General features: G+C 37.3%; 1 protein-coding gene across 2 annotated transcripts in view; it reads left to right on the top strand.

Moving 5' to 3' along the window:
* The first annotated feature begins 248 nt into the window (after positions 1-248).
* Positions 249-26,252, top strand: part of LOC6049354 (myosin heavy chain, non-muscle) — a 110,860-nt gene continuing 84,856 nt past the window's right edge. For both annotated transcript variants that reach the window (XM_038262735.1, XM_038262734.1), the window contains exons 1-3: positions 249-490; positions 978-980; positions 9,407-9,690. In XM_038262735.1, the coding sequence (XP_038118663.1) occupies positions 9,556-9,690 (135 nt within the window). In that variant the 5' untranslated portion in view covers positions 249-490; positions 978-980; positions 9,407-9,555. The remainder of the gene's footprint in view (positions 491-977; positions 981-9,406; positions 9,691-26,252) is intronic.

Genomic DNA, 26,252 nt, shown 5'->3' with positions numbered 1-26,252 from the left:
CAATTTCTTTAAAAAAAAACTTTAATCTTCTCCCCTTCCAAGTACAGTTCAAAATATCAGGCTCAGCTAAATTTCTTATATTTTTAAAAAGTGTAAAAAAATGACGAAGCGCAAGAAATCCACCGCGAGCCCTGCACTTTGTCGCGTGCAGCAAAAAAAACACGATCTTTTGCAGACTTGCCGGTCCCCTCAGCGCAGATCTATTTCAAACCCATAATCCCTTCTGCCAGCTCTGCTTCCATGAACTTTCAACAACGCGTTTCAACTTTCAGTGCGACGGAGTCGAGTCGGCTTGAATCGAATTTCGTTCGGTCAAAATTCTCGTTTTATTTTCCGCAAATTGTCGCGTGTGGTGTGCTGTCCAGCCTGTGTCCAGGTGTCCAGGAACCGCGCGGGGTCTCGGTCGTCGTCGGTTTTTCGCCAGTTTCCGGCCGCGGGGAGTGTGAAGTTCGTTTTTCTTTTTCTGCTGCGGTACGAGAAGAAGAAATTGGTGCGTGTTTTTTTGCGGAGTTTGGGTCGTGTGGATTTTGTCTGGAGCGAAGTTGAAGGACCTGTGCCGGTGGGAAGTGGCCGGCTATCGGCATTTTCCCGGTCTGCCGCGGTCATCGGTCTGGAATTGGAACTCCTGCCTCCCCGTCGCTGCTGGCGAGAGTTCCAGTTCCAGACACAATGCGTCAGAAAGAGACGGAACAAGACGAAAGGGGTGTGCCGGCGGCGGTCGTGGCGGAGGAACCGACGTAGAGAGAGAGAGAGTGCACAGGCAGGGTGTGGTGGATCTTGAAGAAGAAGAAGGAAAAAATAGCAACACTTGGCCGCTCCTTGGAACCGGAGAAATTGCAAGCAAATTCGGTTGGGATTCCGGAATTGGGAATAGGAAGAGGCTATGGCACTCGGGACCGGTTTCTGGAGAAAGTGGAGCAACTTTCCCAGGATTAGCGATGTTCGTGAAGGAATGATGACTCAGGCTTACGTTTAAGCAAGTCCTGGAACCATTAACAGATATCTCCAGTGAGTTGGAACATTCCTGTCTGAGAAGAAGATATGGAAGGTATTAACCGAGGCTCGGAGGCCGGCGGAATCGGGCAGTTGGTGCGACACAGCCGAAATTTTAATCTACAACGTCTGCACGACCAAGATATAAAATATACAAAAAGGAGAAACGTAAATACACAGAAAAATGTAGCCCGCAACGACGTTCCGACGGACGGAACAGTCTTGGAATAACGCACACAGCTTCATTTGGCCACTCACCGTCGTCGAGCAGCCTTTTGTGTGTGACGACGACGATGTCTGCTCCGCTGCGCTCAGCAGTTTGAGAGACCGATGGTGGTGGTGGTGGTGCTGCTGCCGCTGGAAACCAGTTCGCGATCTTCGTCATCGCCGGGAACGGTGTGCCGCAGGTTGGGTGTTTCAATGAAATCTAAGATCAGATAAAATTTTGAATGATCAGCCAATTCTGATTAAAAAAAAAGTTCAAGTAGTTGAATACCGTAATTCATGTTAGTTCAGTTCATCGAGAGGTACTACAAATTCAATGATGGGTTTGATAAACGTCGCAAAAATGCATTCTAGATACATGATGTTCACATCCGTGTTAGGGAAGCGCTTTTTCGATGGCTAATTTTATACATTTTAAACATATGACAGCCAAGAGTCTATAGTACCTCAAAAAAAAAAAAAAGATTAGTTTCAATAGTAAAATAATATGGCCAATGCCGAAAGTTGAATTGAAAATTGCTGAACAAATTCAAATCGAATGGTGCAAAAATCGTGCCATTTCGATTTGTCTGTTCAAGGATGAAAGAGGCAAAACCTCGAAATAAATTTTGCAACGGCCTTAAAGACGGATTCAAAAACACCCCAAAAGCTTTAACCTTCAAGTTTGGTGAAACCTGGTTTTTGCTGAACTAATTTTTTATCTAACATTTTCAGAAAGTCAAATTATTTTTAACTTTTAAATCCTGTTGTTCTAGTTTAAAATGTTTAATTTAGCCTTTGTGGAAAAAGTCATTTTTTTCATTTTGGAGTTTTCAAATTCTAAAATTTTAAACAATTTTTAAACGAGTGGCTATCCAGATTAATTCACTTTTGAATTTCAAAATTAATAGAGTTTTGTGACATTCCTCGTACACTTAACCCCCGATGGTTGGTCACTTTTTCGTTTGAAACTTTTTTTTTGTTTGTACCCCGATGGTTGGTCAAAGTCAATCTAATAAGTGACCAACTGTCACTTTTTACGCGGCGCTCACGCACACTATCATAACAAACGTTTGGAAGTGTGTGTGAACTCTGTGTGAAAGGGTGTCAATCTAAATAGTGACCCTGTTCGTTTGACAACAATTGGTGTCAAACCATAAGTAAATCATCTAATATTGTCCGATGGAAAAAAATAACCTACAATTTTGTTGCGTACGAACACGCATTGTTACGTAGTTAAACATATTGTTTTTTTATATTTTCAATAAAAAATAAATCAATTTTGAAATTTTCAAAAAAATTAGATTTTTTTTTTCAATTTTTGTTAAAAAAAATCAGCTCTTAAACCAATGCCGAAAGTTGAAAAAAAAAACTTTTTGAATTTGCATTTTTTAGTTATTGTTTTATATTTTAAATTTTAAATTTAAGTTTTGAAATTTTCATATTTTTTTAATTTAAAGATTCGTTTTGGTATGTATCTTTGATTTTTTTTTCAATTTTGAACTATTGGGTTCTTAACACTTGTACGCTCGGGTAGTATTTTTCAGGTAGTTTTTTTATCATAAAAATCTTGTAACTTTTGATAGAATCGACCAAACTGGACGCATCCGGTTGCAAAAGATCCGGAATTCCTTCTAGTTTCCACTGAAGAAAGGACGATACATATGGTCCAGGGTTACCGGAGATTTGTTTTTTTTTTGACAAAAAACTATTTTTTGACATGAAACAATGCCTAACTTTATCATTTTCTTATAAAACATGCCTTATAACATAGTTCAGTGCAATTATTTGATATGGTCAAGGCCTCCGGGGACCCTGGGACCGGTTCCAAGTGGCCATCGGATGACCCAATGTTGGTACATTGGTGCAATCGTCAAATATGTCAAGCGACATGTCAAAACGTTTGGAAATGGTTGCTCAACTAGCCACTTTGGCCAGTTCCGGTGAATCCGGAATTCCGGTCCCAGTCGAGAATGTTTCCCAAATATTCAAATTTGTCAAGCAGCATGTTAAAACACTTGGAAATGGTTTTATAAATTCAACAAAAATGTCAAAAATTCAGAAGCTGGTTATCTGGTCACTTTGGCCAGTTCCGGTGAATCCGGAATTCCGGTTCCAGACGAGGATTTTTGTTTCCAAATGTTTAAATATGGCAAGCGACATGTCAAAACGCTTGGAAATGCTTTTATAAATCCAATGAAAATGTCAGAAACTCAGTAACTGGCCATCTGGCCAATTTTGTAGTTGGTCAACTAGCCGCTTTGGCCAGTTCCGGTGAATCCGGCATTCCGGCATTTTGGGTTTTGAGACATTCTGAGTTTATTTTTTATCTTAAATTTTTTGTTTTTATTTTTGAATTTATGATTTTTAACCACCGAATTTCAGATTTTTAAACAAATTTAATGTACATTTTTGTTGTTGTTGATAAAAACGATAATCATGTAAATAATTCGGAAGATTCGCTTGGACACAAGCTACTTACTTAATATTTTCAAATATAAAAAGGAAGGTTTGATCTCTATAAAATTAAAATAATCATTTCCGCATGCGAACTTTCTTCACCCGCGAAAGAGAGAGGGGACGAAACACGCAAAAGAAAATCGCCCTCGAATGTTTCGAAGAAAATCAATCAGGAGAAGATTTTTTGAGAATCTCATTGTTAGCACCACTTCAATTAATATGCACAGATTTTTTTTTAATTTACTCGAAACGGAAAAAATGAATTACATGTAAACTCATCTGATGTAAACTTGAGATTCGACGTAAACGCTTGAAGCACACGTAAAATCATACTTTTACGTACAGTTTGTTGCAAATTTACATCAAATTGCATTTAATTTTAAATGTTTATTGACGTTCAAAAGTGTTATTTCATAAATGATGTAACATTTGGACATATTTTATAGTGTTTACATATTTTTTTTGTGTTAACATTGACACCCTTACCCCCGTGGGCTTTGATGATGAAAGCTAGTCTTAAAGTCTTTACGCTTAGGGATGATAAGATTGGTTTTCCCAGGTACTGTGGGTCGTCAGGACTTTGGCAGCCCTACGGCGCGTGCCTCCGGGTGGCGGATGGAGGATAAAGGGATGAGTTAACTGGAGTGACAGGCTGCAAGGGATCCGGATCCTCAGCAGTCTTCAAAACAGTAAGCTATCCTATGGGCATTGCTTACAAAGATGTTCTCTTAAGAACAAAACGACCTCTCTGAAGAAAAGCGCTCACGCGGACCGGATCATCACTCGATGGAAAGTGCTTTTACTCTGTAGTACTAGCGCGAGTACTCACAAGATAAGCTACGTTGCGAGATGATATTATTTTCTTTTCATTGTAAAAATGCTTAGCTTTTGAAGGCCCTGGGCATGAGTAGAGATCTCAACGCCGTTAGCAATGTTGGCTTAAAAATAAAATTCATTGGATAATATCACCCTCACCCCAGCCAACATTTTTGCCATGCGAAGCGGGCCTCTAACACTGTGTCTAGGTAACACCTAGCTAGGAGCGATCAGTGGACAAACACAAGAGGTGATCCCAGGGTCGATTAGGAGTTCATGAAGCAAATTAGTCGTCTCCCACCCCTTTTAAATTGAAAATGAACTCTGAAACCAGCGTCTACTCACAACAACAGAAACCGAGGCCTCTTCTAGGCATTCTAGGGTCTAAATTACTGCTTGCCATACAATTTTGAAATCAATGATTAGAGTATTTGGGATAATTATTTTCAACATTAAAATATTTATCTGTTTGTTATCTCCACATTACTTTCTATAACAGGTTTTAAAAAGAATACTTTCTGTTGTTACATAAGCCTTTTGCTTGTTCAACAGACAATTTAGAAATGTTAGGTGTTAAGCGGAATTAAGCTAGACCATTTAGAAATTTAGAAGTGCATTTAGGTTTAGGCACACTTATTTTAACCATGAGCTTCAGTTTTATTTTTATTATTATTTAGAGAAGATTTGTAGGGTTTATTCTCCCTAATGAGTTCGTTCCTTAGAAATTAGGAGAAAAAAGATACTGCCGCCACCTTTGTTTAATATTTGCAGGTACCCAGCCTCATCAGCGGAGCTGGTCAAAGGATGACCAGGTCAAATTCGTTACTGACCAATTCCGACATCAACTGGCGAAGGTGATCTAGGACATCTGACGGCGGTTGCGGGGTCGTCCTCTCAAAAGCTAAGTAACAAATCAGTAAAGTAATCGTATTACAGGCCTGCCTATTATGGTCATGTTGAATACGATTAACTACAACACTAACCATTTAAACTTTCAGCAAACAAGACTTATGACGGACGTGACAAGACGAGGGCCTGTTAAGCTTTTAACCATTGTTTCCTGTTGTTTTCTTTGCTTCTGATAATTAATTACTTTCGTTGATTGATTGTAAACCTCAACATATAAATTCATTTTGATAACTTTGCGTTTGTTGGGATGGTTTAATAATCGGTTAGTAAAGGTCCATTTGTGCGTGGATAGTGTACTCCGTTCGCTAGGGTTCCTTGGAGTCAGTTCTGTGGGGTTTAACAGTCTCGACAGTTTAAACCTATAGCGCTGATTTTGGGAAGCTCGTGCGAACGGGGTTTTTAATGAACATTGGGGGCGGCGATTGAGCACGTTTTCGATTTAGCTTATTTACATCATTACACGATTACATACTCTCACAAACACAATCTCATTTTAACCTACCCAATCATGTCCTCAATCCCCGCTCCCATGGAGTGTGAGCGATCCGCATGTGATTGACACGACCATTACCGTTCCTTTACACAACCGGACTTGGACTGACTTGATCCTGGCTATCCCACCTCGATCCGCAAAAAAAAAAAAAAAACATTGACACCCTTACCCAAAATCATGATTTTCTGAGTTCAATATTCCACTTTTTCAAACGATTTTTTTTAGTTCAGGCACTACAACCATAAAAATGGTTTTATGGGTTGAACCATAACGTTCGTATGAAAAGTGGGATAGGGGAAAGTGGGGCAAGTGTAACAAGCTAAGAAAATGCTCGTTATAACCCATTCAAAAGTTAAAAAGTCTGTCGGATTTTATTAAAATCATTTTATTCTAGGTCTTGACTGAGACTTTGATGAAACAAGTTTTCAAAAAATCCTGTTTTTTAATGTAAAAAATTGATTTTAAAATTTTGGATTTTCCGTACGTTCTACTCCACTAGTGGGGCAAGACGAACAACCCGTTGGGGCAAGAGAAACAATGCATGAAAAAACATGTTAATTTGCTAACAATTGAACTGTTATCACTTAGATACATCAGATTAGAATGTATTTGAAAGGTTTCTTGCATTTTTAAATTATATAATAATATTTTACAAAAAAAATTATCGTTTTTACGAAAAAAAAAATTAATTGATGATAAATAGTAAATTTTCATAATATCACTATATTTTGTATGGACAATTTTTTTAACAATTGTTTATCAGTTTTTAAGTACTTTCATGTATTTATTTCCCAATAAAATATAATGTTGCAGCAATTCGTATTTTTTTTCATACTAAAAATCCATATGGTGCACTTGCCCCATCTGAACAAGATTTTTAAAAGCTCTCAACAAAAATTACCAAAAGTTAAATCATACTTTGTAAAAGGTGCATGTCATTGGTAGGGACACTACTGATCTAGGAAAAATAGCATTTTGATAAAATGAGCCTTAAAACGAACCCTAAGCCTTATTTTGTACTTACCAAATATTATAAGAAAACAAAGGTTTTGAACAAAACTTCATTAAATCTTATACCCCGTGACGTTTACGTCGTTTTGGCGTTTATGTGGTAGTAGAATCAGCTAATTGCATTGCTAGCAACAATTCCTCATACTGGAAATAATCAAAATGGTAAAAAAAATGCAAAATTAAGAAAAAAGGGGTTTCCAAATGTTTTACAGTGAAACCTCTTTTTACGCGGTGCGTTACGTTTTTCTAATTTGTTGATTTCTCTGGAACGGCGCAACATTTTTGCAATCTTTTAAGAGCAATTTGTAGGTTTTGTTCAGATCTTCAAAACGTTTTTGAAGCTTGCAAAAATATTGTATGGTTTTAGAGAAATCTACGAAACAAAAACGTAACGCCACCGCGTAAAAGAGGTTTCTCTGTATATCATTTTTTAAAAATTTGATGAACCCCAAAGTATTACAATGTAGTTGTTTATTGCGACCATTAACATATTCTTTTCTTCTAGTCCCAAATCAATTATCGCTGCCAAGCGATGTAATTTGTCGTCTCTCCTCAGGTGTCTGATAAGGTCCAGCTTGTGATGACGACACACTACCTCCCTTTTTCTAAGCAATCAAATCCAGAAGGCAAAAGATCACCCCACTTACAAGGCGGAAGCGTTACCACGTGGCTCGGTCAACTAATGGCAGTGCCTCTGCCAAATTTGACAAGCGATTTGGCCGCGATCGGAAAATGCAACGCTAGTTGGTCCTACTTCCAGCGCACCGCGCATCTTCTCCATCCACACGTTGTGGATAATCCGTGCCCGAGGCTTGGTGTTTGTTCCGTTCCTACACATAACACTCATGGCACTCACCGTTACACGGACCAACCGAGCGACGACCGTAGAATCGCTCTGCCTATACCAGCTCAGACCTCAGCTCGTAGCGTTGACGTTCAGTTCAGCAGTTCAGTGGTGTGTTGTCTCGCGGCTGAATCATAGCCGCACTTTTGTGGAGCAGACCTGAGTGTGGTTGGTGTCTTCTTTCTTTGTGAACGCAGCGCAGCACCTCCGCAGCTTTTGGGGAAGGAATCTACTTCTTGGAGTGTTGTGTGGTAGCCGGTGTTCCGAATAAAAAAAGGGTTTCGCGACAGCAGTGTGTGACGGTGCAAGGATACAACAAACGTGCTTCGAGTGGGTTCCTACTCAAGTGAACGAGGGGGGGTGGTGCGAGGTTGGGCGGGGTACGACAAACCGCAAAACTTGTATTCTTGCACTACCACCAGTGTGTGTGTGCGGGTCGCGCGAAACGACTCTGGTGTGCATTCGCGCGGCCGGGCCTGTCTGTATGCGTAGTACACAGGAACACACTGCTCTGCTCGGCGTGCGAGGAGTAGGAGGAGATCCGGCAGGTGACTGCTGCGGAGGTGTCCACCACACAAGGAGTTGGTCTCTCTCTCTTGCTCGGTCCGGAGAGTTACTCTCTTGATCGTGAGCGAGCGCGCCCGAGGAGTGTCCCTTCTCCAAGATCCTCGAAAACGGACACGACTTAAGATTTCGACAACGGCGACATCTGGCCGTGCGCGCTGTCTTTTGATTTCCAGCAAAAAGGGAGAGGGGGGAGGGGGCCACCCCGCGTGAGAGAGTCGCGACCCTGTGTCGCGTGTGTGTGTGAGCTGGCCCACAGAAGAAAAAGTATCGAGTCGGAAATTTTAAAATTCAGTTGAATAAGTGCCAAGTGACCGAGCAGAAGTCACTCTCGTCAGCAGAGCTCTCTGAACGACTCCGACCGCCCGCCGCCACCCCTTTCTAGAGGAACAGTGTATCTTGTCGCTACAAACGGTTTCGTGGGACACACGATCCTTCGCGGAATCGAGTGTTGGAGTCTGGACTCCAGGGACTCAAAGTCGTCGAGTGTTGTGCAGTTTTTAAATTCAAGATTCATTCATATCTAGTGACATTGTTTAAAGTTTTAGTAGTTTTGAGTTGTTAAGTTTTCTTATTTGCCATAAAGTATTAAATCTCATAAGTTTGTATATTTTAAAGTAGTTTATTTTTGTTACACATTCATTTTAAAACACAACTTAAGCCCTAAACGGGTTGTCCCATCTCTGTGTGATTGTTATACATTTGTGGTTTTCCTACGTTTCATTGTATACCGCCGTCGAATAAAAGCAAAAAGCAGAAGCAAACAAAACAAATAAGCGCGAACGCAGCGAAGAAAACGAAGAAGCAAGTAGAAGAAAAAAAAAGTTCTGCGCTGGAATAACATCATCAACCACAACAAATCCAACGACAACAACACCCCACCGCCAACTACGACGACGACGACGACGACGTGAGTCGAGTTGTGGTGTGCGTGCGTGACAAACCGAAGCGAAACTCCCGATAAAGCAAATAGAGAAGAAAATACCAACTTCAAAAAGGTGTGCGCACTCACACACTCATTTAGGGGCCCTTCTCGCTGAGAAATTAAAAAAAAAAACAGGAAGAAAGAAGCTCCATCGCTCAATTTTGTGTGATTTGTTTCATTAAAACAGCAAAAAAAACAAACCTAAAAGCAGAGAAAACAGCAAAAGATAAAACACAAAAAAAGTAAAATAAATCGACAAATTGTCAGTGTGCAAAGTGCAAAGAGAGTAGTGTGAAGTTAAAGAAAGCAACAGCGAAAAAAAAACTACCAGCAAAAATGGCAGATGATCTGCGAGACCGTAACGATCCGGAGCTCAAGTACCTCTCGGTGGAACGGAACTCCTTCAACGATCCGGCCACGCAAGCCGAGTGGACACAGAAGCGGCTCGTCTGGGTGCCGCACGAGACACAGGTGAGTTTCTAGTTGTAGCTCTGTAATTTAGATTATTCTGGTTAAAATGCAACAAGTTGGGAAAAATTGTTTTTATAAATTTTTGAAACTTAAATCGCGGTAAATAACAATATTTTTTTTCTGTTTATATAATGCAAAAATGTGTACTTTTTTGAAGATATTTAGAGTCTCGATTTAATTTTTAGATTTAGAGTCATTTTTTAGAGAGCCAGCAATTTTTAGATTTAAAATGGCAATCCCAAAATTACAATTTTTTTAAGCAGAAAGTTTCACAAAATTCTTCATTTATTGTTACAGTCTTGAAGTCATCAAAAAAAAAAAAAAAGATAAAAAAATCAAATAAAATATCCTTTTTATATATATTTTGACTGATCTCAATGTGACATAATGCCCAAAATGATCGCAAAATCTGGAGCAACATTTGAAAAGGGCGATACGACATTGCTCTTACGGCCTTTCTTCTATAAAATGTTTTGTTTTCCCTATTCCTACTCCACAAACAGATATTTTCGTGGTTAAAAAATCAATTGATGCTGAGGCTGGTACAAATATTTTTAAAAGTTTTTTTTACCCCCCTCAAAATCTTTTCGGACAGATTCAGAACGAAAAAAATATTTTTCAGAAAACTTTAAAAGTTTAATGGAAGTTCAAATGCAAAAAAAAGAAAACCCCTTGAATTTTTTTGAAAATTCACGTTAAATCTTACATTTTTAGAACACTAATAATTGCAAAACAACTGAACTGCCGTTCTACGTATAATTGTCCCATGTTCGAAAAAGTGCAACTGAGAAAAACGCGATTGAAATATTTCGTCCATTTTTTGTGTTTCTACGCATAATTGTCCCGTGGGTCCCTATTCACCCCATAAATCCCTAGTCATGCCATTTTGCAGTTTATCACTCTTATTTGTAATCCTCTTGCTATACAATAGGTAAACAAGACACAATAATTCGTAAAACTGATAATTTCGTGAAAGAAAATACTTGGTGGGACAATTATGCGTAGAAGTATAACGATGGGACAAACACACTTGGTGTTGTTTTCAATGATTTTCTGAACAAAGTACTAGATTTTATGTGTTTTTCGAAAAGTAAACGTCAAACTAAACCTAAAAATGACAAAAAGTCAGAATCGACCAAAAATGACATGGGACAATTATGCGTAGAACGGCAGTGAACTAGTGTAAAATGCATTTTAAAACAATTTTTTCATTCATATGGTGAGAATAAGGCTTGTTATTTAATTTTTTTTATTTGTTCTGCCAAATTTTGTTTGTCTAGATTCCAAAACTCGTAATAGTCTGGTGGCTTCCTCATGCTTTCACGAGGGTGTCAAAACTATTGTAATTATCTGTTAACAGCTCTGTAAAGCATTATTTCACTTGAAAAAAAATAATTCAAAAACACAGAAAAAAATTAATTAAAATTTATGTTCAATTCAACGGAAAAATCCTATCGGTATCAGCAGGTTAGTGGCTTATCAAGTCTAAAAAATTTCATTTTTTCTTCAAAATTTCAGGAAAAATGGGAATTTCAAATTTACCTTTTCATAGTCTAGACTTGATCGCAGGAGGTTTTTTTAAAAAGGTCCAATAAACCAAATTAAACTTATTAAAACAAAAAAAAAAAAAACAAAGCAAAACTGAAAATTTGGTTTATTGGACCTCTTCAAAAAAAAAAAAAAACTCCAGATATTCATATAGGCGCCGTCCACAGATGACGATCCACTCTTTGCCCCCTCTTAGATTTTTTCATCAAAAATCAATCAATTTTGTATGGAGGGGCCGTCACACAACAACTGACCCTTAATCGAAAACCATTGATAGAATTTTTTCAATCATGGTTTTTATGTAATTGTTCATGTTTTGGTATCTATTTAAATGAAAAATTGTTGTGATATCTTGAAATTTTTGAAATGATGGGCTAAAGATTGATCAATAATATCTCTTATGAATTCTCATTTATTAATTTTTCTATTCGTTAACAGTTTCAGTAATAATAAAACAACTATTAAAATTGGTTTTGACATTTCAATGAAAAAAAGTTTTTCAAAATGCATCGCACAGCAGCAGTTTTCAAAATATGCAAGTAATGTCGAAAACTTTTTTTTCGCGAAAAATCTAGATTGAATGTTGAAAAGGCCCTATCTGCATAGAAAACCCATGACTCATATGTTGTTTTAAAAATCTTATCTAGAAATTAACAAAACATCGCCTTTAATTTTTTTTAGAAAGACTAAACGTAACAAAGTATTACAGTCCAGACTCGATTATCCGAAGGCCTCGGAAAAAATTCACTTCGGATAATCGAACCACGAATTTTTTTTTTCGCTGTCCTATTTTTGATTGTAGAGCTAAGTATGAGCATGAGCATGAGCATGAGAGACCACCCATGGTTGTCCTTCTCCGTTGCTGAACAGAACCGTAACATCCTTTCAGCATTACTGATCATAGGCTTCGACTATCAAGTGGTATTTCTCTTATCAACAGCATGTATGAATGCGCTGAAAAGATAAAACACCATGATTTCCAGAACAATATCAGTTGCGAATAGGTAACAGTCATTGGCCACCAACGGCGCCCGCCATGCCAGTTTGTAGATCTCGATTTTAAGGGACGGGAATGTTAGTTAGCGCAGGTTGCTACTAGGGTTAGTAGGATAGGGTGTTTGGTCAGGATTCATCATAGAAGATGATGATGCGACCCAAAATCATAGTGTTTGTTGAAAGGTATTATATTTTATTCTCAAGGCAAACAATCGGATGCTGCGGATGAGACATTTCCCGTTTAACTGTTGTTAAATTTTTAATGAAATGGTTTAATCTTAGACAGCCGGCTGTGGAAAGATAAAACCAAATAATATTTATTTATAAAATGAGGTGTTAAACGCAATGCTGCAATGATAGCGTAGTCTGATTTTAAATTATATAATCATTTAGTTTATGAATTTGTTACGGAATAGACGCGACGAACTCAATCATCAAGTGCTTTCCGATCTTCTTTCTGTTAGCTAGATAAGGTATTGATTTTCGTTCCCTCTCGAGCTACGATGCTATGGAGAGGGCTTAACACACAAACAACCGACGTCGAGCCCTCCGAGCTACGGAGCTATGGGAAGGTCTTTTCAACACAAAAAAGACTCGCGCACCACACGACGTTCTTGATGAATCAAAATAATTTTGTTACGCGATAAACCTAACGAACTCGGATCTATATCACTATATCACAAATGCGAAACAAAAAAATCACTTTTCACTCCGAATATTTTTTTACGACCACGCGCTCCCTTTGCCAATTATGCACTCCCTATTTTTGATTGTAGAGCTAAGTATGACCCCTAAACTACGCTTAAATGATATACATTTTTTTAATTCAAGATGGCGGCTAATATGGAGGTGACGAAATATTGAAAAAATGCATTTATTTTTTAATAAGCAATCAACTATTAAAATTTGACTAAAATGGGGTCGCAGAACTCGAATTTCATGTTTAAAACAAGAAAAAGAAAAAAACGAAAAAAAATTTTTTTTTTCGTGATTCGATTATCCGAAGTCCTATACAAACCTTCGGATAATCGAGACTGGACTGTATATTGAATATTAATTTATGGAGCAATACCATGTCGAATAGGGAATCGTTTGTACCGTACCTTTTGGTCAAAAACCAATTTACGGTAAATTGGACGAGCTTTCCGGTAAACATATTTTCGAGACTGAAAAATGGAGCCTGTCGTATAGAAATGTAAAAAAATGGCAAAATCTCTGTATTTTCAACATTTTTATTTTTAAAACCGCTGTAACTTCACAAGTTTTTAAAAATTTGGCGTTTAGAGCAATTTTTAAAAAGTCAAGAGTTGCTCCATCCTATTTTTTCCTGAGTCTTTGTATAAAATCTTAGGCTATTTTCACAAACAAATTTAAAGAAAAAAAAACGTGAGCTCACCTTCAAATTTGACTTTTAGACATAAAAATAAAAAAATCTTATAATAGTTCCACTTTTTTTTTATTTCAGTGCTTTTGCCTTCCTCACGTTACTGAGGAAAGGCTATAAAATCACTCGAAAAATGAACTTCTCAATTAGACCTCCTAGACCCACCTTCATGTATACCTATCGACTCAGAATCAAATTCTGAGCAAATGTCTGTGTGTGTGGTGGGATGTTGATCAAAAAAATTGTCACTCGATTATCTCGACATTGGCTGAACCGATTTTGTCCGTTTTGGCGTTAAGTACTTTAAAAGTTATGCTAAAAAACGATTTTAACAAAAGTCCGGAAGATTGTAAAAAGGGTGTTTTTTTTCAAGGAAACCCGTCATGCTATTCATTTTTAGAAAGGTATTTAAAAGACCTTTCCAACGCGTCCAAGACATCGAAGATCTGATAAATCTATCAAAAGTTATAAGCACTTATTTACGCACTTTTTCGAGGCCGGATCTCAGATATTTTGATGAAAATGCTGTCCAAATCTCTCATGCGACCTATCGTTGGATAGGTATTCAAAAGACCTTTCCAACGCGTCTAAAACGTTGAAGATCTGACAAATCTATCAAAAGTTATAAGCACTTAAGTGTTATTAACGCACTTTTGCATTTTGGATAGCACCCTTTAAATGTGAGGAAGGCGCCAACCACCTAAGGATGGATTAAGAAACGTTTTTTTTTTCAGAAAGCCCGTCAAATTTCATACAAGTTTACCTTTGGCTTTAAGATAAAGCAATATTTAAATTACGAAATACATAAAATATGCTAGTCTGCTATTCCCACATATTGCATGCAATTTTTGCTTGTATGCAACAACGACGAACCGCCCTAATTCTCTCTACAAACTTTGGAGAAAAACCATTTCTGGTGACCCCAAACTTCATGGTTCTCCTTGATTTGAGCCGCAGTGATTTTTGTAAATTTTTGTATTTTTTAAGCCATTTTAAGCTGCAAATTATTGAAAAAGATGTCTTTTGCGAATGTAAAAAAAATAGACATCGTACAAAATAGTTAAAAATAGACCTTAATTGGATTCCAAATCTAGGATCTAAATTATCCTATTTAAATCTATATGAAAGGTCGGGCTAACAGCTATGTGAGTTGGCAAAATAAATTTCAGTTATTAAACATATTTGATTCAATAGACTAATATAGAGTATGATCCATTACTGCAGTATGATCCATGGACGAACAGTTAGTATGATCTATTCTGTCTGCCAACAACGGCTTAGTCAGCTAGTACGTGCTTCCACTAAATCACTAGATTAATGCCAAATCATTAATAAAAATCCACCATATCGTGCCCGGCATGAATTATGCCTTCCAAAAATGAACACTTTCCAGATGAAACATTTCGTTCGTGGCTTGATTTTTTTGCGAATTTGATTCGGTGGCCTGACATCGAGCCAGATCATCGCCTGTGTGCGTGTGCCTGTATGCAAATCAGCCGGCAAAACGCGCAACGTTCCGCTGACGTCATGCCCCAACCAACCCCCCTGACTTCGAGTCAATATTTGAAAAATCCAAACGTTGAGTTTTCCTGATTTGTATACTTGTGCCCGGACACTTGAGCGGGTTGAGGCGCATCCATTTTTTTTTCGGCCTGGAATTGGACTGGAAACGCTTGGTTCGGTCAAAAATAGGGCCATTCACCCGCGATCAAGCGACTTTCGTCCGCATTTCGCCGATTATTCAAAAAGCCGCGACTTACCGGCGGTGATTCACGGGTACTCATCGCTCGCTCAAGAGGCTACAACACGGCTGTGATGAATAGATAAATCCGCTACTTGGTGGACGCAAACGCCCTGCGCGCGACGGTCTTAAGCTATTCGTAACCGTTTTACCGCTGACTCAGGCGTTAACTTTTGGCGTCCGCGTCCGCGTCTCTATGCCGCGGTTAAAGAAGAAGAAGAAAAAGTGAGTGAAATAATAACACAAACATTGACAAAACCCGAAACGGGGAGGGATGAGTAGTGTGGGTACTGAAAGAAACCCTCTAACGAAAACATAGGAAGAAGGGTCAAGAAATCAGCGGGTTTTTTTGCTTAGTGCAGCAGAATGTGAGTAACGTGTTTACACAATTTTTGGCCCCAGTGTCACGATCCTCGGTTATGTGATGGTTTGTGTAACTTGAAATTCGCTAGTAGAGCGGATTGTTTGAGCAGATGAGTAAGTCCGGTATCTTGAAGCTAGAAATTATGAATGATTTACTGGAAATTGTGTATGAAAAATATCTAAATTGATGTATTTGATCGGGCCGTTGCAAATTGCATTTTCATTGGTAAAAATTGTTGAATCGATTGTAAATTATTCAGAATACATCACATAATGCCTGTTCTTGAATTTTTAATCAAATTAAGACTATTAATCTTTTTGACACATTTGGAATATCTACAATGAAAAAATCAATTCTCGAAATCGTGAATTAAATTCACAAATGCGAGAACCACGAAGGAATATATTCACTAGGGTGTTTCATCCAAACAAAAAAGTTCTCAGAATCAGGCAAACCGAGGTTCCCCTAGTAGAGGATACCCATAGGGACTCTCATGCCAAATATCAGCCCATTTGGTTGAGAATTGGCCTGTCCCCAGCGGTTCAAAGTTTACATGTAAATTACCATGGGAAATTTTGAATTTTCGTTCATTCGCTCCTACAGGTCTGGGGACAACATGGATTCACTCGGAATAAAGACAGGTGTGTAGGGGATGGTCCAATGAACAAATTCCAGAAGGAATTAGGGTTGTCCATTCTGTCCCCAAGGTGCGCATTGGATCGACGTCCGGTGTCTCCAGAATCAACGATTCACCCTTCAAATGTACGCATTGTCCCTAGTATGCTATGACGGCTAGCTGAAAATTACGACGCCCCATGTCAGACGGTGAACACGTGGCAGAGCATTCACTCAAGTTTTGGCTCAGAAACATACTTTAAAGTAATAAAATTATAATTTGTGATGTTTCTGTAACAATTTGAACTATTCCAAATAACGTAACATGATGATTTTGTGATAATAATGCAATCGATGCTTCCCCACGTGTTCACCGTCTGACATGGGGCGTCGTAATTTTCAGCTAGCCGTCATAGCATACTAGGGACAATGCGTACATTTGAAGGGTGAATCGTTGATTCTGGAGACACCGGACGTCGATCCAATGCGCACCTTGGGGACAGAATGGACAACCCTAATTTCTTCTGGAATTTGTTCATTGGACCATCCCCTACACACCTGTCTTTATTCCGAGTGAATCCATGTTGTCCCCAGACCTGTAGGAACGATTGAACGAAAAGCATAAAAATCCCATAGTAATTTCCATGTAAACTTTAAACCGCTGGGGACAGGCCAATTATCAACCAAATGGGCTGATATTTGGCATGAGAGTCTCTATGGGTATCCTCTACTAGGGGAACCTCGGTTTGCCGGATTCTGAGAACTTTTTTGTTTGGATGAAACACCCTAATATTCACGTTTATAGTGCAAATGCACCATACTCATGAATAAATTCCTTCGTGGTTCTCACATTCGTGAACTTAATTCACGATTACGAGAATTGATTTTTTTCTGTGATGGTCTACACATATACATTATAAATTCATTGATAATTTGCAAATTTTAGATAGGGGATCGTGCATGAACTCCGTGGCTTTTAAATTTTAAATTTGAAAAATATTGCCTAACCCTCTATTGTCCTATTATTTCGAGATTTTTTTTTTTATTTTTCCGTGTTCAAAAGGTCATTTTAAACAACTTTTAGTTCTACCAAAAACTCTACTTAGGCTGGTACAAATTTTATTTGAAGTTTTGTCTGTCATAAAAATTCAAAAATCTGTATCTTTTGAAGGAATTTTTGATCGATTTGATGTCTTCGGCAAAGTTGTAGGTATGGATAAGGACTACACTGAAAAAAAAGATACACGGTAAATTTTTTTTTGGTGATTTTTATTTCACTTTTTGTCACTAAAACTTGATTTGCATAAAAACCCGGGCAGACGGTAATAACAAAATTCACGCCATTTCAATAACAAATATTGTTAAAATAACAGAAAGTGTTATGGAATCTTCTTGAAAAATCCATTTTTGCATAAGGGTTTCATATCAGTTTATGTTATCATAACAAAATTTGTTATTGGTCTGGTATTGGTTGACTTATGCTTTGGAATAACATTTTTTGTTATGGAAGAATAACTCCAACTGTTATTCGGATGATCGGATTAGTTGTTAAAATAACAAAAAATAATAACAAAGTTTTGTTCGAAGAATAACTAAAAATGTTATTAGTCTGTTATTACAATAACAATCCAATAACAAAAAAATCATAACGACGAATAACAAATCTTGTTATAAATAACATAAAATGTTATTGGCCTAGTATTTTCAAATATCAAAAAATGTTATTCCCATGTTATTTCCGTCTGCTCGGGAACACTCTATTTTTAGGGGACATTTTATGTCAACTTTCCAGAAATTTACAAAATGCGCAAACAATCTTTGACCGAGTTATGAATTTGAATTTGACAGTTTTCAATCAATTTATTTATAATTTTTTTAGCGGAATCTTATTGAATCAAGGTGAAAATCAGTAAATTGAAAGGGTAAATTGATCGATTTTTATGGAAAAAAAAACATTGTTTATGCTTACACCTAAAATTATGATTAAAAACATGTTCAGCCCAAAAACAATGTAAGTTAAAATTTTAAATAATTGTTCATATTTAAAATTAAGTATTTTCATTTATATTTGGTCACTTTGAAAAGGTTGTCGTATTTTTTCATAAACAAAGTTTTTTTTTCTATAAAAGTCGATCAATTTACCTTTCAATTTACTGATTTTCACCTTGATTCAGTAAGATTAGGGGAAAGTGGGGCAAGTGTAACAAGCTAAGGAAATACTCGTTATAACCCATTAAAAACGTTAAAAAATCGGTCGGGTTTTTTAAAATCATCTTATTCCAGATCTTGACTGAGACTTGGATAGAACAAGTTTTTAAAAAATCCTGTATTTCAATTAAAAAAATTGATTTTAAAATTTTTAATTTCCGTACGTTCTACTCAACTAGTGGGGCAAGACGAACAACCCGTTGGGGCAAGAGGAACAATGCATGAAACAACATGTTAATTTGCTAACAATTGAACTGTTATCGCTTAGATACATCTGATTAGAATGTCTGATTAGAATGTGTTTCAACGTTTCTTTCATTATTAGATTTAAAAATAATATTTTACTTAAAATTTGATCGTTTTTACGAAAAAAATATGACTTGGATGATAAATAGTAAATTTTCATGAAATCGCTATATTTTGTATGGACAATTTTTTTAAAAAATTGTTTATCAGTTTTTAAGTACTTTTATGTATTTATTTCACAATAAAATATGTTGTTGCAGCAATTCGTATTTTTTGGCTGATTTTAGCGTGACGTACTTTATGGATGAAGCCAAAATCACTTTAAAATTATTATAACTCCTTAATAAAGGCTCTACCCATTTTGCTTTCTTCGGCAAAGATGTGTAATTTTATGTCATAAACAACACTTCAGAACACAGTAGGCCGCTAAAATGCAGACATTTTGAGTTATCACCAAAAAAGTGCTTTTTTTGGACCATTTTTGCAAAAATTACGTATATCTCTAGTAGATTAGGAGATACAAATTTGGCGCCTTCGACAAACTTTCATGATTTTTTTTTCTTCTACAACTTTGTCGAAGACATTAAAGCCCTACAACGTCATCCAACAAAGTAAATTTTTGGTTGACACCCTGGAAGGTCGTCACCCTGTACGTCAATAACTTCAAAAGATAGCCCTTATCAAGTTCAAAAACTCTTCCCAAGACACCATTTGGCTAGGACGTCAAATAAAGGAGTTATCAATTTATTCCACTTAATTTTGCCATTCCGATCACTGTGTAATGGTATGAATTGCAATGTTAAAATATTAAACGCTTGTGAAATTTTACGATTTTTCTGAAATTTTTATTTAAATCTGGACTTACATTTCAAAAAGACGTAATATTGAATGTTTGACCCTATTTAAAATATTTAAAATGAAAAAAAATATTGGACAACTAAAAAACACAGAAATGTTTAAAAATCTTTACTTAGGTGTAAACATCAAATTTCAAGTTGTAATTCTGAAACAAAATGCAGTACAAAATGCTTATTACGATGTTTTACATTTTTGACAAAATTTGAAAATATCTCATGCAAAAATTTGGGTGAACCCCAGAACCTTTGTTTCTCATTCTTTTTGTGTGTATAACTCAGCAACTAAAATGACTAACCTTCAATGGGCGTGAGGGTCAAAAATTCTATTTTACAACATTACGTTTTTTTTTAATTAAAATTTGTAGCGCTGTCAAATATGTTTGGTCTTACTGAGTCTTTTATCTTACATTTCAAAAAGTTATATGAAAACTTCAAATGGCGTTTTGACGGTGTCAGGGCCAAAAGTCTATATCTTAAATATTTTTATCGCATTCCAAATTAAACGGGAGAGGTTTATTAACAAAATTGATTAAAACAATACAAAAAAATAATCAATAGTCGTAGTTCTGGAGAGTTGCCCATGTATAAAAAGCTTCATGGATTCTCAGATTTTTTTTTGCGAAAAACTGAGTCAGAAATATTCTATTTTGTTATTTAAAACATATTACTTCACAAAATATATCCACGTGACAATCAGCTCTCTCGCCTTCCAAATGTTATCCCTATCAGAGGGGGTGAAAGGTCAACTAACACACGTTCATATCCCGGCCAGTGGCCAGCAGCGGCCAGCCGATGGAACCAACACTTGCTCATCCGGCAGCCGGTTAAAAAAAAAAACCAACACAAACTAACCTAGGTCAATGTTCCGAGCTCTCTGCTGCTGCTTCCGGCAATAGTATTCTGCGCTAAAATGTTGCCGGTATTAAATTTGATGGTCGAGAACTCGAGAAAGAATGCACTCTCTCTCGAGATGTATTTGTGTGTCTTCGATTCTCATAGATGAAGTGTCAAGCTGTGTAGAGAAAGAGAGCCAGAGATTGCACATGTGCAGCGCGCGTTGGCACAGCATCCGGTCTTCTGTCGGGGGGAATTTGCTTCCTCTCGACTCTGTAGAGATTGGAATGCAGCACTTCTCACCGCTCTCGATTGTTTGTCTATTAGGAAGTATTCACGAATACAAACATCAATTTTTGTGAAATTATGATGAGTTCTCACAGACGTCTGGAAATAAAATAATCATAAATTGGACAAATCTACGTTGAGAACCAACGTTGAATACAAAAAAAAAATAATTTGAATTTGATTAAAAAATCTATGTAATAAAAACAAGTCCTTTTCAAATGTACGTCCAGGTTGAAAGGTCAATAGCATCGCCAAAAATCAAATTGGAACTCACTCTTGATTGAGAGGCACACTTTGAATAACACATGAGAATCCCATGCCTAAACACATCAAAATTAAACGCCATCGCATTAGATCATCAATCAAAACGGTTGGTCGGTCCAATTTTGGAGATTGACGGCCCTCCTAACACGTATCAATTCCGCGCGATATCGTGCCGCTTCCGAAGCCAGTCGTCCGGTGGTGACAATTGCTGTTTTCTCCGAAATCGGACGCGTTTCGTAATTTGAAAATAATGTTGCACCCGCCGTGGTTGATAAAGCGAACAGAGGGTTTGTTTGTAGGATGTTTTTTTTTTTTCGCAATCTCCGAGGACACGGAAATTCTGAAATTATTAATTTTCTTTTCCTTTTCGGGAGATTTTCAGTAACAAGAAAAGCATTTTATTTTTAAATAATACATTAAACATGCATTTGAATAATTGAGATATAACTTAAAATGCCACAATTTAATTTAATAGAATCGTTTTTTTTAGACATTCCATAATTTCCGTGTTTTGTCATTGAATATCTTATCGCAACGCAACGTGTGTTGTTCGCCATGTCCGTTTACTGATAAGTGTTTGAACAATGATAAGAAAAGGATGACGCGACGCGACACGATAGATTCGCTAAACATTTTATGAATCGCCTCCACTCACACCTTAAGTACATACGTGTGTGAGAGTGCTAACGCATGTGTTGTGCCATTTATTTACGCTTGGGAATACTGTTTACTTTGAATTATGTTCTATCTTTGGAACTTTTAAATACGTGTAAAAGATACATTATCTCGATCGATGTTTACCGTGCAGTGGGGAATGAAGTCATCGTCATTGTGGGGAAATGTAGTGTTCCTTTATTTTGCAGGAAAGTGTTGTAATTTTGTCAATTTCTACACGGTAAAAAAAATATAAATTGTGTGGGTGTAAAATTGAAAGGCTTATTATTAGCTCTTTTATGATGTAACATTACCATAATTTAGACTAAAAATGGGGTATTACAACGAAAAATACTTGACAGTTTAATAAAAATGACGTGTTGGCAATTTTCTCACTCTGAAAATGTTTTTTCTTTTTACATTTTCATTTCATTTCATTGGCAAATTCCAAGAAAGATCCTGATGAGTTTTTCGGATTTGTTTGTGCTGTAAGTGAATCTACATGCTGAAGACAAAAGTGAAGCTCTGCGTAATTTTTTTCGTGTGGCGTAACGGAAAGGATTTCAGTTTGGTTCCAGCCGTTCCGGCAAGGCCAGAAGCTGTTCACAACCTGCGGATGTTCTAGTGAAGCTACAGCATCGTATTCGATGTACAGTCATCCCACATATTCGGAACACCCACAAATTCGGAACACTTTTGTCGTAATTTGTCAATAGAATGCAAAATTCAACTTTTCTGACGACCCTGCTATTTTTAGGGCCTTTATTTGGACACTCTCTTGCTATTTCACCAGTAAAAGTAAAACTTTTAAAACATAAACTGCATTTCCAGACTATTATATCCAGAGCACCAAAACACTGCCTCCAAATTCCCTGTTCCATGATTGTGGGATGTTATTGTGTCTCCCACAATTGTGGAACGCCTGAATTCAACTGATATTTTCACAAAAAAGCTATCAGACCATTCATAAAACATTACTAAGCATGAGTTTTATTGGTTTCAGAGTGCAAAGTCATTATTTTGTAAAAAAATATGTACTCCTAGAGCGAAAAAATAAAGTTTGTTTACATCGTAAGAAAAAAGTGTTCCGAATTTGTGGATTTCAAGGGTCAATGTTTTTCTTTGAAAACTTGATATAAAACGTAAAAATGTACAGCCGGTCTATACTTCAATCGAAAGATCGCAAGAAAAGCATTCACATGAAGGTAAAAGTAGATCATTATGTAAAGTTATCGATTTTATATGATTTGTTGAACATTGGCCAATCTGTAAACTGTTCCGAATATGAGGGATGACGTATATTCGGTTTGGCGCATGCTTTGAAGTACCTACTTTTTTTGCTATTTAATTTTTATTATATTCTATTTACCAAATGAAATATCCTTCCTACCCCAACCCATCTTCCATGTCCTCAATCCCAATTCCAACCCCCGCCCCCCTCCTCCCTCTTCCCCCTCCTAAAAAAATAATAATTACTTGCCAAATTTTCACTTACACACCCAACAACAACTCATTCGGAGCGTTTGGTACGGTATGTCCACGCATCCTTCCTCCCCTGTTGATTCTGTGCAATGTGATCCGTTATCAGAATCTGTCTCTGCGGTTAATGCAACGCAGTAGGCCTGGTTGCTTTAATATTTGTAATACATGTTCGGGGTTACTCGGATGTAATGCAATCATTAATATTGACAATAATATTGGGGCGTAATCTAACCACAAGTTTTTCCAGGATGCTTGCCTCGGACTGGCTGCGCTTGTGTTCGATTAGAAAAAAAAATCAAATTATTCGCTCTACAGCATTGCCTTGGCGTTCTCGATTGCGAGATTCGTACTCGAAACTAGGTGTCCGAAGGCTTGATTGTTGAGGCAATTGCAAACCTCTTTTTACACCTTAGTTTCCATCCACCCCGGGATTCGAACTGACGACCTTTGGATTGTAAGTCCAAATGCCCACCAGCGACTCCACCAGGACAGGACCCAGGGAGACGACTCCTACACCTGGACTGAGCTAACGACCTAACCTTTTTAGGTTAGTCCGGGGCCAACATTTACTTCCCGTCCGACGGAAGGCGTGATCAGACAAATCTCGTCTCAAAATTTGCCACCGGGACCTTCTGGGATCGAACCCAGGCCGACTGGGTGAGAGGCAATCACGCTTACCCCTACACCACGGTCCCGGCTTGTGTTCGATTAGATTAGATTATATTTGGTAAAAAAATGCAAGCATGGTTAGCAGGTTGACATTTAAAAAAAATCTGGACAAGCACCGGTAACAAATCTTGAAAAATTTGGCACAAATTTGACAGACGAAAATCGAACATTTTTCAACTGTAAATGGGAGGTGGGAAATGGTTTTTTTTTTTCAAAGTTTTTGAATTTAAATGGTTTTATTGATTTTCGACCTCAAAATTGTTCAATTTACATTTTCATTCAATAAATATTGAATGATTTTTTTTTCCATTTTCCATTAAACCTGTTCATTTAAATCAAAAAGTTGTTAAAAATTACCTAAAATATTTTTTTTTAAACCTGACAAAATCTGGCAAAGAAAATGATTAATCATTAATCATCAAACCTTCTCTTTAATTTATCTGCCAACCTGGCAACACTGCTTACAAGTTTTGGATGTAGAAACTTTTAGAGACATCTTTTTATCTTCTATAAAACTTAACCAAACAAAATATGGCATATTTGGAAATTTGAAACAAATCCAATGAGAACTTGATATTTTTGAAAATGTTCCAGCAGTTAAGGTACCGAGACAGACTTTCAAAAATGAAAAAAAAAATGATGAACATATTTATGTTTTGATTTGGAAATTTTCTTGAACTTGGAAGAAATTTGAATTAAAAAAATACAAAAGTGTGTCAAGTCCCTTATTTTTGGAGACAGTATTGAAAAGAGACAGACAAAACTTGAAATATTTAAAGTAAGTAAAAAATGCATGAAAAATACGCTTTTTCTGTCTTGAACTTGGAAGAAATTTGAATTTAAAAAATACAAAAGTGTGATTTTTTCGGACTTGAGTGTCAATAAAATTTTATGAAAGAATGTACTTCTGGAAAGTTAATTTGAAAGTGAAAATGTTCCAGCATCCAGGTAAAGAAACTCCCAAAAGTGGAAAAAAAATATTAAAACGTATGCATGTTTTGATTTCTGAAAATTTAACAAATTAATTATGTAAAAAAGATTTAACACAGATTTTTGAAGAAAATGTTGGAGACAGAAAGGAACTAGAAATTGAAGAAAAAAAAACTATAAAAAAGCAACCAATTTTTTTTGTCCTATACTTTAAAAAAAAATGAAAACGGAGACAGGCAAGAACCCGTAATTTAAAAATTATCATAAAAAAACATTAAAAAATGCGGAATTTTTTGGTCTGCCTTGAAATCAATGATGATTCTGGAAAGGTGAAAACATCCTAGGGACCATTCATAAACCACGTCGACACTTTGAGGGGGGGAGAGGGGCTGGCGATTGTCCACGATCCATACAAAAAAGTTGGGGGGGGGGGGAATAAAAAAAATGAATTTACGAGCCATGGATTTAACATTTGAATAAAGTTTTTGCGGTGCTGTACATTGGATTTTCATAAAAAATCAAAATATTTTAAATTCAGTCCAAACATGCTTAATATGATTATTAATGCAGAAAAATGCGTTTTAGATTGTTTTCAGTAGATTTGACTTTTATTTTCATTAAAACTTTGAAGTTTTTTGAAAAAAATATTTGTTTTTGCCCCCTGATTTTTTGGACCAATTTTGAAGGCACCCCTTGAAAAATATTTGCAACGGCCTAACGCCACTTTAAAAAAATGTGTAAAAGCAATGCTTAAATCCTTGATTTGTTTTAGTTTGATCAGATTAACGTATAAAAATAATGCTTAATTAAGAAATTTATTCAAAATATGCCAACAAAAATAATTAAAAAACTACTCCAACATTCCAACCGGCCTTACGTGACTCGCTGTCAAGATCTGAACACCGCACGTTCCGACCTCAATACGACTGTTGCGACCCTCAATTCGACCTCCCTCCCCCTCCTTCTTCCCCTCCCATCCACCCCTCATAACGTATAAATGTGTTGTACAAGTCTTCTGGTGGTTATGTTTACCGGCGAGAGGTGTGGATCACGGCGGCGGTTTCGGTGCCCCCTCCCCATCGGAAGCGGCGAAAGCCCACCGCGTTGCTAATCCGGCCGGCGGAACCAGCCCGAACCCATCAAAAACGCATTTTCTCCCCCGGCCAAGGTCGTCGGCCGGGGTGCGGCGGCCCCATCTAGGCCGCAAAGTGCCAAAACAGCGCTTCCTACGAACAGATGTTCTGCCCTGCTTCTGCTCCGCGGTTGTTGAGGTCCACGGACAGGTTAAGCTTTATGGACGTGGCTTTTTTTTTCGTCGTTGTTGTTGTTATTTGGGGGGGTTCAAATTTGTGGATGTTCGTCGCCGTTGCCACGTCCAACGCTGGGGCCCAAACGACTACCGTGAAATTAAGCCCGGCCTGGCTCCTCCGACGTCGTTGAGCGGTCGGCGCCGCTGTCGCGAGGGAAGGACGGTTGGTTGGG

Source organism: Culex quinquefasciatus, chromosome 3 (genome assembly GCF_015732765.1).
Source record: "Culex quinquefasciatus strain JHB chromosome 3, VPISU_Cqui_1.0_pri_paternal, whole genome shotgun sequence".
NCBI classification, from domain to species: Eukaryota; Metazoa; Arthropoda; class Insecta; order Diptera; family Culicidae; genus Culex; species Culex quinquefasciatus.
Note: the sequence above shows the minus strand (reverse complement) of the source record. Positions and strands in the feature narration are given on the sequence as shown.